General features: G+C 47.3%; 1 protein-coding gene across 1 annotated transcript in view; it reads left to right on the top strand.

Moving 5' to 3' along the window:
- EFHD1 (EF-hand domain family member D1) overlaps positions 1-15,735 on the top strand; it is a 46,374-nt gene that overhangs the window by 26,158 nt on the left and 4,481 nt on the right. Inside the window, exon 2 of the mRNA XM_030576343.1 lies at positions 3,013-3,160. Within this exon, the coding sequence (XP_030432203.1) occupies positions 3,013-3,160 (148 nt within the window). The remainder of the gene's footprint in view (positions 1-3,012; positions 3,161-15,735) is intronic.

Genomic DNA, 15,735 nt, shown 5'->3' with positions numbered 1-15,735 from the left:
TCTTTGGTTTCTCAGCTCCAATTCACTCATCACCCCTTTTGCCTTAATTACAATGCACTTTCTTCTCCTCTCCCTCTCTCCTGGAGTAAATGTGGACCTCTAGGTATAAGGAAGAAGACCAGTGGGGAATCTGTCTGATCCTAAGTCACTTCAATTATCAAAAGTCGTATGTTCATATATTAACACTTTAAATCCATTGGCTTCTACCACTGAAGACTCCTCAGTGCTGTTCCCCTTTAAAGGAAGAGTAAAAGCCCTATGAGCACATGCCTGAAGCCCACAGCAAAGCACGAAAAGGCACTACTGTAAAAGACTTGGCGTAGCACATGCTGCCAGAAAATCAACTTTTTTTTTTTTAATTTAAAGATCCGACCAGCATAGTATGTCCATGTAATGTCTTAGATTTCATCTTGCTGCTTCCTTCTTAACTGGGATATCTGCTGACTTATGATTAACGGCAGTTTTGCTGATGTGAAATTTAACAGTGAAGGGCTTTCTTCTGTTTCAGAATCTAGGAAGTAACAGTTTAGCCCACAGCAGTCTGTGTCTGCACCAAGAGCTGCTTGTCTTCAGTTTATTGCCCACAGCTGCTACCTTCAATCTGTTTATGACAGACCTTTGAAAGTCAATAGATTGCCCCATACTTCTTTCCTTTAACTTGCCAGATACCCTGCAGCAGACTCCCATTTCTGGATCCCTGTGCATTCCTAAAGTGATCCTGTATTCTGCATAAGGAGCAGAATCTCACCTCTCTCCTCACCCTAAAAGTTCCTACTGGCCCCCCATTAGTGAGTGTCACAGTTACTGTGCTGTAGACATGCAGACTCACCCCTGTGGCGCCTCCTGCTGGTCTGTTCTGGGAATTAGCTCGATTCAGCGCCGGAGCGCCCTCTGCAGGCTGGTGATCCGCCTGTCCTCTGGACCTGTGTCCCTCCCTGGACCCCGGTGCCCCTTTAACTGGGGTGCTGCTCCCTGGCAGTACCCAAACAATCTGAGTCTCCCTTCCTGGGGAACCCCCAACCCACTATCCCCACCTCGCTCAGTATAAGGCTACTGCCAGTCATCGTCTAGCCCCAGGCCCTGGGGCAGACTGCAGTATCAGCCTACTCATCACTGGCAAGGAGGGTTTGGACCTGCTGTCTTGGCCTACCCCTGGGCTGCCCTCTGCAACCCCCAGTACCTTTTAGCCCAATACGAGGCCACAGCCTGGGGCTTTCCAGGCTGGAGCTCCTCAGCCTGTCCCCAGCCCTGCTCCACTCAGGTTCTCTGTCTTTAGCTCCCTGCAGCCAGGCCCATTCTCCCTCTACAGGCAGAGGAAGACTGCTTGGGCTTCTGGCTCCTAGCCTCTTATAGGGGCCAGCTGGGCCTGATTGGGGCATGGCCACAGCTGAGCCTACTTTCCCCAATCAGCCCAGGCTTCTTCCCCCAGCCACAGCCCTCTCCTGGGCTGTTTCTAGCCCTTCAGGGCAGGAGCAGGGGACCACTCTGTTACATGGGCTATCTGCTCCTCCCCTCCCTCCTGGTCTCTTTGTGGTATACCTCTTCTCGGATCAGGGGGCCCTAACCAGCTCCTTTCTAGAGGAAGAATCCTGTGATTCTTCAACTCTCGGACCAAGCCTTGAGTTGCACTCTCTCGGTGCTAACCATGATGACCTCAGTAGGCCTGACTTTTTCTTCAATACCTGCAGTTCTGTTCACTCCAGGATCAGTGGTTAAGAGAATGACCAAAGTATGTATTTTGAATAAAACTGTTTCAGAGAAAAGATCTTATAAAAAAATAAACAGAGTGTACACACGTCTACCTTACCAGGTGCCTCCCCATCTCCCACAACCATCAGGCTTCTGGTAGGTTTAAGCTTCCTATGGACTCCCAAAACTGTTAAGGTCTGGGTGACCAGTCTCTTCCCTTCATTGACAAAACAGTTCTCTCTTTTCCCCAGCACTAGAGTGTCACTTTAAATCTTATTCTGTCCTTTGACCTCTCTTCTCAGAGAATAAGTCCACTTCCGAACTGTTTATAGCCCTTTGATCTGTTAGTTCCCAATGCTGGCAAAACAGCTGTATAACTTCCAGTTGGAGCCTGAAAGTAGGCCACTGTGCTGTAATTGCCCCCCAAGTATTTGAGAGGTTGTGTAGCTATAGCTCTCCTGTTGTTTCCCTGATGGTCTTCCCAATAGTCACCTAGTAAGCTGGCTCAGTACATTCATACAGAAAAGTCTTAACTCTTACTATACGGTAATTTTATTGACCAGGTCACACACAGTGTTCATAAAATTTATTACAGAATCAGTGTTCTTAAATGATATAGCATCTCTGTTACAGGGAGCCCTTGAAATGGTAAAATAGCTGTGCCAGAGTGTTTTGGCTTCCTGTTGGTTGAGTGACAGTCCTGATTTTTTTTTTTTTTAAATTCTAAAGTAGTGTGAAAGACCTTTGCTGGAATAGACACTTCTAGGCGTGGCTTTGGGTAGCTCTCTGGTACGTGCCTGGCATACAGTATTGATTCGAATCCTCTCGTACACTTTTGCATGGTGTAGAGCATTGAGTTGTGAGAATGCATGGATTGATACACATTTTGCAGGCATGGTGAAGTGTTTGTTTACATTACCAATGGGCAAGGGCCTAAAGTCTGGTGGTGGTGGTGTGGGTTCCTCCCTCCTCCTCTCTTCATATTTCTGGCACAGTTGCTCCAAAGTCACTTCTGCATTTTTCCCTACAGACTAATCTGCTTTTATCCTAGGAAGCTAATTTCAAAGGCTCATGTGACTTCCCCAAATTTAGCAGATTTCAACAGCTGGTTTGGTCACCATATCCCTGTGTGGATCAGGGTGTGTGTGTGTGTGTTTTCATACTTCATTCTCTAGAGGAATGTGCTAAGAACACATTGCCTAGAGTGTCAGTAATTAGACTATCGCTTACCTATGTTGTGAAACTAAGCTTTGAAAATTCCCTGTGTTGTCAGTGTAGCAGGGGGTGTGACAATTGCTGACCTTTTACCCTCTATCCCCTCAGGTATGACTCTGGAAAGGATGGGTATATAGACCTAATGGAGCTGAAACTGATGATGGAGAAGCTGGGAGCTCCTCAGACCCATCTGGGCCTGAAAAACATGATCAAGGAAGTTGATGAGGATTTTGATGGCAAGCTCAGCTTCCGTGAGGTAAGAATCAGCAAAGAAGTATCTAATGTGGGGCTGCATAGCCAGGCAATAGCAATCTGGAACACTACCGGTGCATCCTTTCTCTGAATTGGGCTATGTTAGATCTTCCTTCCTCCTTCTAACCTGGACAAGATTTCTTCTAAGCCTGAGATAGCGCGATAGGCTATGTGGTAGTGGAAGGGCAATCAGCAGGGGAGAGAAGTAGGCAGGCTCTGTTGCATGAAGCATGGTGTAACTGAATGACAAAATGCAACTCATTATTCACGGGGAATTATGTGCCAAAAAATTAATTCTGTGCACAATATTTTAAAATTCTGCATATTTTATTTGTCAAAATAACCCAATATAATCATGCCAGTTTCAATTATTTTGGTAATTTATTTTGAAATATTTGTCAACCAGTATGTCTGCAAGCTTGTTGATCTCTATTCCAAACCCTGTGTCTAATGCAATTTAATACACTTATCACAGCTCTGAGCTGGATGGGAACAGTTTTTACTTTTGACTGAGGATAACTGAAGCCTAATGATTTAGCAGTTAAAAAATTAGTTTTGACTTGAGCAACAGTGTCATCCAATATACTTATAGCTGTCCTTTTTTTAGGATGCCGTTGCAGGTGTTGATCAGTTGCAAGGAGTTGTCTTGTTTCTGGGAGCTTTCTTCTGCCCTTTCTGCCCCTAAAAGGGGTCATGCTTATCCTCCTGCCTCAAGCAGGCAGAGCAGGGCTCCATAACTTATCAAAGGGGATTTCGGTTGTCTCCACAACCAAGACTGAACACTCAACTGTTCGGACCTGTGACTTTCAATTCAAAAGTGCCAGGGAATTCTGGCAGCTTGCTATGCAAGAAGGTGTGAACAAAGGGTAGGCAGCAGCTGGACACTATCAGATGCAGTATGCTGGGTAGGAAGAGGCATGAGTAGACTAGGACAGCAGCAACTGAGTGCAGACAGCTGCTTGCTAGGCTGGCAAAGGATATGAACAAAGATGAGTGAAGATGAGGAAAGCAGCAGCTGTTAAAGTCACATTGTAGTGCCTCAATGCTAGCACATCTGAGCTACTGCTTTTGGAAAGTCAGCCTGCTCAGCAACTCTAAACATCAGTCTCTGTATTCAGGTGGGTGTGTTTGCCACCATATCCATTGTGAAAAATTTAATTGCTGATAGTTTACATTGTAAACTAGTTGGTCACTAATTCGTGTAAAACATTAATCCCTCCGTGGCAATGGCTGAGATGTAGAGCAGCCTGGTGATGTCTCCGTCGGTCTGTGATGCACGAGTGTTCCTACCATCATCTGGTGGAACAGACTTACTCAGAATGAGGGTAACCACAGTGTCTTCACTCACTGTGTCAGTTTCACTAGATGAAATCCCAGCATAAGTGGGAAATGCTGGCTTAATCTCAGCTATGTAAGCAGTCCTCTCACCAGTCATTGCTTAAGTACTCTGTCTATCTGGCATAGGAGGTCAGGCTTTTCGGAAGCCCCTCACCTAAACACATCCCACTTCATGCTACTTTCTCACCAGCATCCACTTGTGCTCACTGAAAAGTGACGTGTTGGAACTGTGATCATGTCTTGGAACAATGCACTTGGCAAGTACGCTGCCAGCTGACCCAAAGCAGATGGCTGGACGCTTGTGAGCAGGAGGGTATACCAGCTACAGCTTAACTTGTTAAGAATACAGTGATGTCAGAACAAGGATACAAACATGTTAGAGAGCAGGGCATTGCTGGTTCTGGCAAGAAAAATAGAAGAGCTGAAAGTCTGTCTCTGAGTCTAGGTCTGGGGCAGGGAAAAAAGCCTGCCCATTTTACAATAAATTGGACTCTCTTTGGGAGCTCTGACGGAGCCTGAGATAATTCTGGATGGTACTGAGGAATCTAGTGGAGCAGAACACCACGTCTGTGGCCCCAGGTGAGACTAGGGATGAAGACAAGAAATGGAAACTGCATGGATACTATGCTGGGATGACAAGACCTCTTCAGATAGTTCCAGGTTCATGAAAGTGACTGCTTGAGGGGCAAGGGTCCCTCTACAACAGGTATATGTTGCTTTTTTGATTTTTCTTTTGGGGCCTGGTTTTGCATGTGTGTGGACTAGAGAGAACTTCCCATGTGGATACTACTGCCATTATTAAAATGGACGGATGCAGCCTCCCATGAGGGTGTATGTCCCTTCTTCCTTCTTGAGTCAGTAAGCTCCCTCCTTGCACTGTTGCCACAGCAAAAATGGCAACTGCCTACTTCCCGCTCCTCCAGGGGCGGCTCCAGGCCCCAGCACGCCAAGCGCATGCTTGGGGTGGCATGCCATGGGGGGCGCTCTGCCGGTCGCCGGGAGGGCGGCAGGCAGGCAGCTTTAGGCGGCATGCCTGCGGAGGGTCCGCTGGTCCCGCGGCTCCGGTGGACTGGTGACCGGCAGAGCGCCCCCAGCGGCATGCCGCCGTGCTTGGGGTGGTAAAATGTCTAGAGTCGCCCTTGTGCTCCTCCCACCTGTTCCAGCCTCCCCAAATGCTGCTGGCTTCAGCAGCCCCCTCTATGTTCAGTCTTAAAGACTGTTCTGGGAGATTTCTGTCAAGACTCTAAATACTGTGCACAGCAGCTGGCTCTGTTGCGTCTTGTAGGCAGATGCAAAATGATGGCAAAGCAGTGAAATTCTTAAATAAGAGGCACTCTTAAATCTTACTGTAATAAACTACACATTGGGAAAATGGGCCTCAGCATGTATGCTACGCTTTCTGTTCATGCCCTGGACCAGGATATCTGCTTAGCTATCTGCCCTTACCTAGCTGCAAATGCACTTGATTCTGCCTTTCTGTATAACTCATAAGCAGTTATCTTATCTGGTAGCAAATTGCTCTATATCTCCCACTAGCAAGTGAGGTGGAATCAATTGTTGCTTTGTCCAACTATGCTTCTCTTCTGCTGACAGCCAACAAATAGATGGAAAGGAACCATGTTAATATGTTACCCATAATTTTCCCCTGGTTCTTTGGAGTAATCTTGGCAAACCTTGGCTAAAACCAGTGTTCTAGTTTAACAGTTGGGGTGGGGAGTGTGTGTGTGTCTGTCTGTCTAATTTAGCTGTGCCAACATGTAGGGTCCCTGTGCCTTTCCAGCCGCAAAGCATCCTCAGACAATTGAAAATAACCAATACAAATTTTCTCAGCCTTGCTACGCCTTCAACGGCCCCTCTTGACTTGCTCTTGCTGGAAACCCTCAGGATACCGTTCCTAAGGTCCTATTAGTCTGCAACAGGTAACGTTTGGAAGCTGCTGCAAACTGCACCTATCCTGCCCAAAAAATCCAATTCCTTCCCACTTTATCTTGGAAGAAAGTGGCTTATGTTCTTACAGGGTGCTGATACTGGGGAGTGGGAAGGTATTAGAACTGGAAACTGAACACAATTGTTGATTTATTATTTCTAATTCAGTGACTATTACTGTACCAAGGCAATTCTAGAGCAGGAGAGGCTACAGGAGCAGAAGTTCCATGAGAATGTATTTAGAGCAACTAGCTGTGATTTCAGCAGAAGCCCCCTGCATCTATTCACTGTGTACCACTTGCACTGGACAACAGCATGTGTTATGTGGAGTCCGTAGCTGCTAATCATCTGCTCCCACCTATGTAGGGTGACCAGATGTTTCATTTTTAAAGGGACAGTCCTGTTTTTTGGGACTGTTTCTTATATACACGCCCATTACCCTCCACCCCCTGTCCTGTTTTTTTCACAGTTGCTATCTGGTCACCCTATTCCTATGTGTTCCACAGCGCTCAACCTCTGCACCAGAGCAGAAGAAACTGTAATCCCTGTGATGTGAATTGCTTACCTCAATAGCCTGTAAACGACTATTCTTGTATTACGCTGGCTTCCTATTGCACCTGACTGGCATGTTCATTAATAAAATTGACTTGTACTATGAACTTTGTCAAGAGTCCATAAATATGTCCTCAATTAACCCCACAAAGTTTCTCTTTAAGACTCAGGTTAAACAGCTTATGCTTAAAAAGAGAAGCATAACTACTCTACAATGCTAGGCTCAAACTCCCACCCACCAAAGGAAAGAACAGCTAATAGCTGTAACAGTAATACTTAACTCTATCCATATCTAGCATCAGTAAAATCCATTTTAGCATCACTGTGCCTGTACTAGTAAAATGTTCAATCTTTGACCCAACTCGCATGATTGCCATCTGGGTTCATGTAAGTCACAGCTTCCCTGGGGCACTGTTTGTGTCCAGCTGTGCAGAGATTGCTTCAAGGATGTCATAACTATAAAGGGAAGGATAACAACCCTCCTGTATACAATTCTATAAAATCCCTCCTGGCCAGAGGCACCAAAATCCTTTTACCTGTAAAGGGTTAAGAAGCTCAGGTAACCTGACTGACACCTGAGTCAAAGGACCAATAAGGGGACAAGATACTTTCAAATCCTGGGGGGGGCGGGGGAAGGCTTTTATTTGTACTCTTTGTTTTGGTGGTGTTCGCTCTTGGGACTAAGAGGGACTGGACATCAATCTATGTTCTCCAAATCTTTCTGAACAAGTCTCTCATATTTCAAACTTGTAAGTAACAGCCAGGCAAGGTGTATTAGTTTCTTTGTTTTCTCAGCTTGTGAATTTTACCTTTTGCATTAGGGAGGTTCATCCCTGTTTTGTTGTAACTTTGAAACTAAGGCTAGAGGGGGTTCCTCTGGGCTCTTTGAATCTGATTACCCTGTAAAGTTATTTTCCATCCTGATTTTACAGAGATGATTTTTAGATTTTCTTTTTAATAAAATCCTTCTTTTAAGAACCTGACTGATTTTTTCCATTGTTCAAAGACCCAGGGGTTTGGGTCTTTGATCACTTTGTAACCAGTTGGTTAGGATATTATTCTCAAGCCTTCCCAGGAAAGGGGGTGTAAGGGCTTGGGGGAATATTTTGGGGGAAGAGGAACTCCAAGTGGTCCTTCCCCTGTTTCTTGTTAAATCACTTGGTGGTGGCAGGGTACCAGCTTTTAACCTAAGTTGGTAGAAGTAAGCTTAGGGGGCTTTCATGTGGGTCCCCACACCTATACCCTAGAGTTCAGAGTGGGGAAGGAACCCTGACAAAGGACCAGTGCCTCTCCACTTCAGTTTATTAAATACCTCTCCTCATGTCTCAAGGTTTATGCTGTGCATACCAGACAAGGATTACAGTAGCCATGTTGCTGTCATTTTGCAGGTCAACAGGCACTCTCTACTCTGTCTGGATTTGTATAACTGCAGTATGACTTTTTGACAGAGGAGGGGAGTGTATGTGCTGGGTCACTAAGAATCACAGAGAGCATTCATGTCCAAGATCATGGGGTTGGAACTGTGTACCCTGCTCTCTGTGCTTCTCAGCGGAGTCTTTAAAAATTCTGGTATTATGCACTTTGCCTCTCTTCTACCTCAGCAGCTGGCAAGTGGTCACCATAATCCATGTTTCCAACTTTTTCTTTCTGGGTGAGTAAGTCCCACAAGCCTTTTATTGGCTGAAGTAGCTAGTAAAACAGCATATTTTCCCTGCTGTAACAGCCTATCTTCCATAAGAAGAATGCTGCCTGATTCCCCTGTTTCAGAGTGAGTCATGCATACATGTCCTTGTGATTGGTCATGGCTGGGTGTTTCCAGGCACTAACTTACCCTTCACCAGACTGCATTTGCAACAGACCTCAGGGCTGCTTTGTTTTCAGTAGACTTTTGGATGCCAGGAAGTTTGGCTTTCAAGGGTGGGGTTGGAATAGCGAGGAGGAACAGCTGACTAATACTAGTACAAACAGAGGTTCAGGCTGTAACAAAGATCCAAAGCGATATCTGGATTGTTTGGTGGAGGGAGGAGAGGACAAAACCAATTTGAATGGAATGGAAGGAGGTCTTTAAGTTTTTGAGTTGGCTGATCTACCCATTCAGCTAAACCTCACCTAATTTTAAATTTTGTTTGGAGAGGGTAGGAAGCTTCCCCATAAAACAGCTTGCCTTCTGTATGCTCTACCTTAATAAGCACACCAAGCTGACAGGGTTATTGCGTAAATCTTCTCCTGCTAAACTTGGATGCTGTGGTAGAGAATAGCCAGGACTGTAGTTATCCTGCCCATCCTACTCTCAAACTGCTGCACCTCCATCAGCTGCTCAGTAACTGTCCTCGAAATCGTAAACAATTCTGTTTTCCCTGATGCATTAGTGATGAAAGGAAAAGGAAAAGGAACTGACTGAGATTGCGGACATACTGAGATGCTGCTGTCCTCTAGTGGAAGAGTGTGATCTCTACATTGGAACAGACAAATCCTGTCCGATTTGAGGAAATACAGAACTGAATCTCCTTTAACATTTGGTGTGTTCGAAATCTCTCCTTATGGAGGGAGCACACATGCTCCCACATGTCACTTAACCCCTCCATGCTGGACTTTAGTGGTGCAATAGGGCCTGGTGCAGCTCCTGTCCACAGGGGTGAATCTATGTGAAAGCCAGTATGTAGGCTACAAAATAGCTGAGAGCACAATGGTGAGACCTAATTACAGAAGTACTTTAATGTTGCATGTATTAGTGTTTGCATCATAAATCCTGGATTCAGAGGATTACAACATAGATGTGAGTTTCTTCAGCTGAACATGGGTGCACTGTTGGGAAGTTTGAGCCTTGTAGAAGATCATTTAATTCATTTTGGGGGAAGAAAAGTGTGCTGCTCAGAAAAAAGCTGATTTTTACAGTTTAAATAACCTGGCAGGCAGACTGATCAGGTACCTCTTGGTACCTTAAACATTTCTAGTTAAGTGCTCCTGTAAGGGTTTTAAAATGAGTTGCTGCATAGGCACTTCTCTCTCTCTCTTTTTAAATTCTCCTTGAGTGGGACAGGGTATAGCTCTATTGTGACCACTGAAGGACCTTTGCTATAACAAATTTTCTGTATTCTTAATGGACAGAATAGAAGAAAACCTCCTTCTGTCCAAATGATAGCCTAACAAGGTGGCAGTGTTAAAGTTGTGATGCAGTCCCAAGACTTCTCCATGTTCTAGAGAATCCTGAGTACTGATTTAACACTAGAGCTGGACAAACATTAACTCCCCTCCCCCAGAACAACCAAAAAAAATCCCTAATCTTTTTGCATCCCACTATCAGTATATGAGGCAGAAATGTCAGTTAGAAGACATTCTCTTTTCTAATATGGATAATTGAGTAGTTCTTTGAGTGCTTGCTCTTGTCCATTCCACGTTAGGTGTGTGTGAACCATTGCTGGAGATTTTCCCCTCAGTGGTATCTGTCAGGCAGTTCTACGTACTTATGCACAGGTATAAGGGGCACCACTGGCCACGCATCCTCTCAGTTCCTTCTTATCGCCCGTGACAATAGCTGGAACAACCACTCTTGCTTCGGCAAGGCTTCTTCCCAGTGGTTTTTGGACTCTAATTCTTTGTTGTTTTTAAACATAGTTTTTAGAGTAGATAGATATTGTAGCTAGTGTTCAGGACTATCGTTGAGGGACTCTGTTCGCCCCAGGAGCCCTGGTCCTAGGGCTTCAAACCTTGTGCCTCCAGTGGCAAACCTATGCTCATGAGTGACCTGCATTCCAGTTGCTTGAAGTGCTCAGGAGAAACTGATGTGAGGCACAAGTGCCAAAATTGCCAGGACTTTAGATGCCGTGCTAACCTTGAACCTTATTTCATGGTCCTTTTTATCGTAATGGAAATCATTCTCAGACCAGCCTCAGAGCTAAGCCAATCTGATTCTGCACCAAGCGCTTCAGTGTGAAATGCTGCTCTGCTACGTGCTTTTTCTGGCATCTCCAATGCTGAGAAAGAAACAAAAAAAGCAGTGCACCTGCAGAGGGCACTCACTGGTGCAGAAAAACGGCAAGCAGTGGGAAGACAGTGCAGTGCAACTGATTCAGGGCCACTCTTCCACCCCTGATCCCATGGTGGCACCATCAACTCTGTCCAGAGTGTTGTCTGGTCCTGCACCCTCTGCTGACACCCGGAAACCTCTTTGACCCCAGAGACTCTCTCAGCAACCACAGATTTACTATCACTAGCAGTCCCCCCGATGCCGATGAGACAGCTGCCAGCTCCAGTGACTAGGAGCAGGGAGTGTCGAACTCCTTCCTGGCACCAACAGCACCTTCTAGGGACAAGCCAGCCCTGATCCCATCATCGCAACCATCTCCAGTCTACCGCTGGTCCCTGGACCCTCAACACCGTGTGAAGGCAGAGAGGGGTACTGCTACACTGTGGTCACCGAGGGAGGACTCTTCATCTGAATTCGAAAGGGAACCCTATGTGAAGCCTAAGGTACCCAGCCTATGTGTCACTGGACCTCGGTGCAGGTCCCCACTGACCAACGGGTCAGAGGCCTATGTAATGGGCATACTGCAACCTTTGGGTCTTCCGCCCCAGTATTGAGCCTTTCCCCCCATTGATCCTACTCAGAGGTTTCCAAGAGGTGGGTTATCTCCCCTTCCTGCTCAGCGTCAGGCCCTGACTCCAGTACCAACCCTGGTACTGACTTTCAGGTTGTGGCTCCTGTCACCGCCTCGTGCTCCAGACGAGGCCATCTCAGGGCCCAGTAGTTCACTTCTGCAAGACGATTCCAGGGCCCATCAGGACCTTCTGACATGGACAGCAGCTATCCTGTGGCTGGAAATTGAGGTGCTTAAGGAAACATCCCACAGCCTTCTGGCTACAGCAGCTCCCTCCAAAGTGGTCTTACCCATTAATGAGGCTGTAATGGGTCCGGTCAAGGCCCTGTGGCAACCCCTCCTCTGCCCCCACCTCAAAGAGGGCAGAAAAGAAACATTTGTGTGTCAGCAAGTGGATTTGAGTACCTGTACTCATGTGTGCACGCACACCCCGGGGTCCCTCGTTGTGTCAGCGGCTAACAAAAGGGACAGGCAGGGCCAGATGAGTGCTTCAAACAAAAAGATGCCAAAAAACCTGGATCTGTTGGGGGAGAGGTTTATTCAATGAGTAGAGATATGCAGTTGATAGCTAATCAGCATGTTTTGCTGGGGAGATACAATTACAATCTGTGGGACTCCTTGTCCAAGTTCACACTTTTTCTGCCTCAAGATTGGAGGCAGAACTCACTTCCCTCTTGGAGGAGCGTCAGAATGTGGCCAGGACCTTTTTCCACGTAGCTTTGTATGCAGCTGATGTGACAGAGAGGACAATGGCCTTTGTTGTCACCATGAGGCATTGTTCTTGGCTCCAGTCCTCAGGACTACCTCACAAGGTCCAATAATCCATCCAGGAATCCCCCTTTGAAAGCTCCTCAGACCAGACAAACATCGAGGCTTCATGGCCTGAAGGACTTTAGACCTACCTTCAGGTCACTGGGCCTGTACACTCTGTCTGCTTCCAGGAAGCACTTCAGGCTCCAACAGCTGCTTCATTTATCGGCACCACCTCCAAGATAGGAGCCCTACAAAAGGAAGGGGAGAGGTTACAAACAGCACCAGCCAGTCCTGTTCACCTCTTCCCGCAGCTCCGGGCCGCCGCTGACCACTCCGCAGCTGTGTCCCGCTCGCCCCAGCCAGGGTCTCATAGGTTTTCCGGTGGGTTCAAGCATGTCTTTTGAAGATGCGCCTCAGGGTGCTATACCAGTTCCCGCTTCAGATCCTGCCTCCCCTTTGTTTTTTGGACTGTTTGTCCCACTTCAGCCCGGCATTCTCCCACATAACATCAGATCACTGCATGCTAAATACAGTGACAATGGGCAATACCCTACAGCTTTTATCCACCCCCTCCCTCCCACCCTGTATCTCAATCCCTCTTCAGGGACCCTTTTCATAAGCAACTCTTTACCCAGGAGTTGCGCTCCCTCCCATGCATGGGGGCTGTGGTGGAAGTTCCTCAAGACTTGAGAGGAAAGGGGCTCTATTCACACATTTCTTAATCCCAAAGGCCAAGGGAGGCCTCTGGCATATTCTGGACCTGCATTGTCGCAGCAGGTTTCTCAAGAAACTGAGGATACACATGGTCTCCCTGGCCTCCATCATTCCCTCCCTGGATCCGGGGAACTGGTAAGCTGCCATCGACTTAAAGGATGCATACTTTCACATTTGTCTCTCTTGGCCACATAAGATTTCTCAGATTTATTGTGAATCAATGCCACTACCAGTTCACTGCTCTTCCCTTAGACCTGTCTGCAACCCCTCGGGTTTTATGAAGCATATGGCAGTAGTACAGTACACCATCTCTCCTCAGATGGTGAGATGTACAGGTCTACCCGTACCTCAACAACTGGCTGATCAAAGGTCGGTCAGAGACTCGCATGTAGAACAGCATCAGCATGGTCCAAGTCACCTTCTGGGTGATGGGCCTATTGATTAAATGAGCAAAAGTTGACTCTTGTTCCAGTTCAGAGAATAGAATTCATTGGAGTGCTGCTCAGTTCAACCCAGGCCAGAGCCTTCCTTCCGGAGGCTCAATTCCAGACTGTTGGACCTGATATCCAAGGTCAGGGTACACCCCATTATGACTGCCTGAGTTTGCCTGAAGCTTCTTGGGTACATGGCCACATGTACTTACATGATTTGGCATGCAGGGTTAAGCCTCAGTTCCCTATAGACGTGGCTACTTCCCGAACAGAAACCACTTGGACTCGGTGCTCACTGTTCCTCCCTAAGGCCTCACCTCCCTGGATTGATGGAAGGACCTGAAGCCGGTAATGATGGGCATACCCCTCAGTCGTCAGTATCCCTAGTTTTGGATGTGTCAGACCTAGGCTGAGGAGCCCACCTCAACTGACTCAGGGCCTATGGTCCCAAGAGTAACTCTCCCTGCACATGATCGTCAGGAAATTCAGGACTGTACGCTTAGCCTGCCAAGTGTTCCTCCCCCAGATCAAAGGTAAGGCGGTGCAAGTTCTGACAGACAATACCATGCCCATGTTCTGTATCAACAAACAGGGAGGTGCTCGATCCTTGGCCCTGTATCAGGAGGTCATCTGTCTGTGAGAATTCTGCATGAAGAACTCCATTCACCTCACGGCATCACATCTTCTCCCAGGATGCACTGGTGGATCACCTCAGCTGATCCTTTTCCTGTCACCGCAAGTGGTCCCTTCACTCTGAGATCGCCAGGTTCATCTTCCAAAGGTGGGGATCTGTTCACCACCAAGCAGAACAGGAAGTGCCATCAGTTTTGCTTGTTGTACAGACACAGTCCTGGCTCCATCTCTGATGCCTTCCTGCTTCCATGTTCAGGGCCCCTGGTCTGTGCTTTTTCCCCCTGTTCCTCTGGTACACAAAGACATGAAAATCAAGCAGAGTTTTATAGCTCTGGCTTGGCTACACCAACACTGGTTTGGAACACTACTGGATCTATCAATAGCATCCTCTCGTCCACTCCAGCGCCCATCTGGACCTGATCTCGCAAGACTACAGCCACTGAAGCTGTACTGAATCTGTGCTCCACGTGAACCTCATTTACTTTCACCTGACAGCATGGATGTTACATGACAGGTCTGGCTAGGTTGTAGGAAACAGTCCGCTAGGGCTACCTACGTGACCAAATAGAAATGCTTGAGATGGGCATCTCAACCAGGTCTCTGTGGTTAATTCTTCCCTGCAGGCTATCTTGGCCTACTTGCTCTATCTAAAGCAGCAAAGTTTGGGTCTTGCATCTTTCAAGGTGCACGTAGCAGCAGTCTCTGCCTTTAACCCACCAGTGAACAGCAGGTCAGTGTTCTCTCGTCAGATGGTGGTCTAATTTCTCAAGGGTTGGAGAAAGACTACCGTCAGGTTATGAGCCGATCCTTACAAGAGACTTAAACCTGGTCCTGTCAAGGCTCACAGGCCCTCCATTCAAACCTCTACTAGTGTCATGCCCTCTACTACTTCTTTCTTGGAAGGTCACCAAAGAACAATAGTTACAGAAGGTCAGTGACCATTCTTTTTTCTCTTGGGAATTTGGCTTTGATCCATGATCATAGAATCGTAGGACTGGAAGGGACCTCGAGAGGTCACCTAGTCCAGTCCCTTGCATTCATGGTAGGACTAAATATTATCTAGACCATCCCTGAGAGGTGTTTGTCTAACCGCTCTTAAAAAATGATCCAGTGCTCCTGCCCTCTCTACCAGGGGTGGCTCTAGGCATTTTGCCACCCCAAGCACAGCAGGCAGGCTGCCTTCAGCAGCTTACCTGCGGAGGGGCCGCTGGTCCCATGGCTTTGGCGGACCTCCTGCAGGCACCTGCAGGAGGTCTGCTGAAGCCGCAGGACTAGTGGACCCTCCGCAGGCAAGCCGCTGAAGGCAGCCTGCCTGCCGCCCTCGCAGCGACCGGCAAGCACTGCCAGTGGCTTGCCGCCCCAAAGCACGTCCTTGGCGTTCTGGTGCCTGGAGCTGCCTCTGCTCTCTACAATGGCCAAAGGGCATTGTATTAAGAGCTTGAACTACCTGGTAGTTCCTCAAGTAAAGGGTGGGTGTCCTGGGTTCCATAATTTCTCCCTGATCCTACACACAAGTACATGTTGAAGTGTCACACTCCTACTCCAGTGTACAAGTACATTTGACCTGAGATGGTCTTTGTACTACTGTATGTAGTACAGTGAGGTTGGACTGGCCTACACAGCTAAACCTTCAT

The sequence above is a fragment of the Gopherus evgoodei genome, chromosome 9, assembly GCF_007399415.2.
Source record: "Gopherus evgoodei ecotype Sinaloan lineage chromosome 9, rGopEvg1_v1.p, whole genome shotgun sequence".
NCBI lineage: Eukaryota > Metazoa > Chordata > Testudines > Testudinidae > Gopherus > Gopherus evgoodei.
This window is presented reverse-complemented; position numbering and strand designations above follow the sequence as displayed.